Here is a 4,420-nt window from a genome sequence, read left to right as displayed (position 1 = left end):
TGCGGCTGCTGCCCGGGGGGTGAGTCCCTCGGCCCTTGTCCAGGGGAGCCAGGGACCCGCTGGGATCCCTCAGCCGCAAGAAGGGGGACGGCAGCTACCTCTGCTGGAGGCTAATGGGAGAACTGGGAGTCCCAGGGGGGATTTGGGAAGGGAAGGTGTGCGTTGTTGGGGGGAGCAGTGAGGGCTGCAGAAGGTGGGTTTGGGTACTCTGGGAGGGAGCTGAGAGGAGACACTTTTTACTGGAGTCTCGGACAGACAGATCTAGTCTGTCGTGTCTCTCTGGGTGCAGCAGCAGGGCTCGTGGGGCTGGACACGAGGTGTATTGCAGTGGGATTCCCACCGTCTCTGGTGCTCCCACAAAGGAGCATCACTGGTGAATGTCCCTTAGCATCTGCCTCTCCTGCGTCCTTGCAGGCAGCAAGCTGCAATCCTGGAGGACTTGGTGAGAAACGTGCCCCTGGAGTTTGATTTCCTCTTCTCCAAATCACATGCAGAAGTGATCTCAGGGAAACAGGAAGGTAGGAGCTCCCATGAAGCACTGCTTGGTTCCCTTTAGTATGTTGCCGTAATGACCTGCTCTGTCTCATGCAGGTGTCTATGCATGGATTGGCATCAACTTTGTCCTGGGCCGGTTTGATCATGAGGATGGTGAGTTTGGCTGCTTGTAGAATGGCTGGGAGGGTCTGAGCAGAGCCCTGCTGAGCTCACCCTGGCACTGGAGCTGAGAGCAGGCTCTGGAGCAGCAGCATCTGCCCTTCTGGCCAGACAATGCCTGACTCTCAGCCACGTGTGTGAAACTCCTAGGCCTGGAGGGGCACCTGCTCCGGTCATAGGAACAAGTCTCTGTGTGAGGGGGCCACCTGCAGCATTTAGGGAGAAGAACCAGGAGAGACAGTTTACTATGTAGTAGAGTTCCTGTAGTGGCTTCCAGCAGTGGATGCTTTGGGGCAACCTACAAAGCCTGGGAGCAGCCAGCCCTGAGTGCCAGCACCTGCTGCCCTGCAAGTGATCCTCGGGGGCTGCTTGTAGGGGTGGAGGAGCCCCATGAGGTGGCTGTGGGGGGGGTAACAGTGGGAGGGAGGAGATGCTGCCCCAGACCCTGCCCCTCGCTGACACGCTGCTGTGGGTTGCAGAAGAGGATGCGGTGGTCACTGTAGCGCTGGGGGACCAGGGAGAGTCCTTGGTGCGGAAACGAACGGTTGGGATCCTAGACATGGGAGGCGCCTCTCTGCAGATCGCCTACGAAGTGCCCGACTCCGGAGCCTTCTCCTCCCCGCAGCAGGGGTGGATCTGGCCAGCCAGCCCCGAGAGCAGCCCCTGCCTCCCCTGGGTCGCTGCTGATCACAGACCTCTCTGTGTCCCCAGGAGGAGGCTGCTAAGAGCTTGCTGGCAGAGTTCAACCTGGGCTGCGATGTGCAGCACACTGGGCACGTGTACCGCGTCTATGTCAACACCTTCCTGGGATTCGGAGGCAATTTTGCCCGGCAGCGCTATGAGGAGCTTGTGCTGAACCAGACCAATGTGCACAACCGGTATTGCTGCCTCGCCTAGCGGTGCCCCTGCTGGGGCATTGCGAAATGGGGTGCTGGTTCCTTCACACCACTTCTCCCACTGGATTTGCCCTAAGAGCCGCCCATGGTGATAACAGCTCCCACAGCCACGCTGGCAGCAGCAGATGCCCTGGCTGGCACAGGGTTCACTGGCACTGCCCTTCTCCAAGCCTGGCAGGCGTTATCGGTGCCACAGCTCCCTGCCTTCCTCCTCCTCTCCTTGTAGCAGGCTGCAGGGAGGCCCTTCTAGTGGCTTTTGCTCTGACTTTCTCTCCTTCTCCAACACATCTTTCCATCAAATCCCCACCTTGAGCTCTCTGTCTCTTGCTTGTCCTTCCCTTCCCAGAGTGCTATGTGAAGCTGTTGCCAGAGGTGAAGAGGCTTGGTGCCCAGGTACTCTGTGCCGGGAGCAGACCCTGCCTCCAGATCCCTGGGGGCTGTGCAGGGGTGTGGGTCTCCACAAGCTGGGTGGGGTGGGCCGTGCCTTGTTGCACCCCGTGGGTGCTCAGGGCACATGGCTGCAGGTCAGTGTGACAGATCTGGTGAGTTCAGCTTTGGCAGGAGGTGGCAGGGTGAAGGCCAGCACTACAGGGTACCAGGGGACACAGCCTGGTCTGTTGCAGAGGGCAAGTGCTAGACTAGGCTTTTGGGGGTGGTACAAGACCCCCTGTGCAATTGCCTTTCCTTCCTGGCTTGTTTTCCAGCCTGCACAGCCAGCAGACGGGGCTAAGCCCCGAGACACCCTTCCTGGACCCTTGCCTGCCTGTGGGGCTGGAGGACACAGTGGCCAGAGGTGGCCAAACCCTGTACGTGCGGGGGCAAGGGGACTGGCCAGCCTGCGTGGAGCTGCTGCAGCCCCTCCTGGCCGGGCCCAACAGCAGCCAGGCCTCCCTGGTGGGGGCCTACAAAGCACCCATTGACTTTGGCAACAGTGAGTTTTACGGCTTCTCTGAATTCTTCTACTGCACCGAGGACGTACTGCGGCTGGGGGGCCGCTACAGTGCCCCCACCTTCACCTCTGCCGCCCAGGTGGGTGCTGCCCCAGCCCAGGGACCAGAGAGCTGCTGCTCCTGGGGCTGGGAGGGAGTGGGGGACATTTCTCCACTCTGAGCCCCGACTTCTCCTTTCCCCAGGAGTACTGCAGCCAGCGATGGGAGGTGCTGACCCAGCGCTTCCGCGGTGGCCTCTACTCAGCACATGCTGACCAGCACCGGCTGAAGTAAGCGGCTTTGCTGGGATGAGGGAGTGTGGTGCAGGTGGCAGCATCTGGCTCATGCTCCCATGTGCTGTGCCTGCAGGTATCAGTGCTTCAAATCAGCCTGGATGTACCAAGTCCTTCACCAGGGCTTCCGCTTCCCCCTGGACTACCCCAGCCTGCGCACGGCCCAGCTGGTGTATGACCGGGAGGTGCAGTGGACGCTGGGAGCCATCCTCTACAAGACGCGGTTTCTGCCACTCAGGTACCGTTGGCTTGCTGAGGGCATGGCTTGGGGAAGGGTGGTTGGGGAAGAGCAGGAGATACTGCACTGGGCAAGGGCTGTGCTGCCCCGGACAGGGCAGCAGCAGCACAGGACCCTTGTACCCCCTATGGCATCTCACGGCCGGCCCCGACTCCTCTCCGCAGGGATCTCCGGCAGGAGAACATCCGGCAAGCACATGCCTCCTGGCTGCGCCTCTCTTTTGTTTACAACCACTATCTCTTCTTTGCCTGCATCCTGGTTGTAGTGCTGGCCATAGTCCTCTACCTCCTGCGGCTGCGCCGCATCCACCACCGGCAGCTGCGCTCAGCCCAGCTCACCCAGCTCTGGCTGGACAAGGTGGTGGTGCCACCACCAGGCCAAGGAAACGGGCCGTGACACCAGCGGTACCCACTGTCCAGTTGCACCAGCAGAACCAGGACTGTCTGACAGCCTGGGCTCCGAGGGCTTGGACTCTTTTCTTGAAGACCATCTCAGCTCTGCACTCCATCATCTCCATGTCAGAACCAGAACCTGTGGGCCAAGGCAGCTACAGACACCGGACCTTTCCTCTCTGCCTCGCCCCAGTCCTATCTTTGCATTCCTTGGCCTTTGGCCTTCGCCTCGCTACACTGCGTAGAGCAAAGTCCTCTGCTGCCAGCGGGCTCAAGGCTGCAGCCCTGGCAGGGCCCCCAGATAAGCAGGACGCTATCACCAATGCAGCCGATCCAGGGTTGTGGCCTGAAGCACGGGGCCCCCTCGTGATTCAGCTGCTGGTTTGTGGAGCAAGCTGGTGAGGAGCTCATCACCTGGCGTGGCCTTTCTGCAGCCCATTACAAGCCCACAGGCTAGAGAACAGCAGTCACCAGCAAAGTTACTGAGGGAACCAGGTGAGTCAGGAGCTCCAGTGAGCTGCCCAGCCCAGCCCCTCTTGGAGCATTCCCTCAGAGGTGTCCTGCTCTTTGCCAGTCTTCCCTTCCCAGGACAGTCCTGTGGTCCCAGCCAGTGCCCCAGGCTCAGCACTGCGGGATCAGGGATTGGTTCCCAAGGCACCACCCAGATTGGGCTGCCTTTCCTCTCATCCATTCCCTCCTGGGCACGTCTGCCCCGTGGTGTCCCACACGTTAATCAGGCACTAGCACCAGGACCAGTGGTTCTCTCCTCTGAGTGCAGGCTGGGCCTGCCCATGGGGAAACACCTCACTCCAGCCCAGCTCATCACTGCCCCAGGGCAGGTCTGGGCTGTGGCTGTTTGCACAGGCATGAGCCTTCCTCCCCTGGGGCTGGAGCCCCTGATGCCCCAATGAAGTTTGTCACTTTTTACTTGAACTTGGATGTTCCCATTCCTGTAGCAATAAACAAACCTCTTGAGCCATCCAGTGCTGTCTTGTTTTCTAGTGAACATCACCCCAGC

At 60.3% G+C, this 4,420-nt stretch overlaps 1 protein-coding gene across 1 annotated transcript; it reads left to right on the top strand.

Annotated features, from left to right (window-relative positions):
- Positions 1-414: 414 nt before the first annotated feature.
- Positions 415-3,406, top strand: LOC104522352 (ectonucleoside triphosphate diphosphohydrolase 7-like; the record flags this gene model as incomplete). The annotated part of the gene is made up of 8 exons (XM_010164612.1): positions 415-518; positions 592-648; positions 1,134-1,279; positions 1,363-1,532; positions 2,255-2,579; positions 2,684-2,769; positions 2,849-3,010; positions 3,175-3,406. Coding segments are annotated over 8 exons (1,282 nt in total), but the record flags the coding sequence as incomplete, so codon positions are not given.
- Between the last annotated feature and the right edge of the window lie 1,014 nt (positions 3,407-4,420).

This window comes from Antrostomus carolinensis, unplaced genomic scaffold, assembly GCF_000700745.2.
Source record: "Antrostomus carolinensis isolate BGI_N321 unplaced genomic scaffold, ASM70074v2 scaffold26523, whole genome shotgun sequence".
In the NCBI taxonomy this organism is placed as follows: domain Eukaryota; kingdom Metazoa; phylum Chordata; class Aves; order Caprimulgiformes; family Caprimulgidae; genus Antrostomus; species Antrostomus carolinensis.
This window is presented reverse-complemented; position numbering and strand designations above follow the sequence as displayed.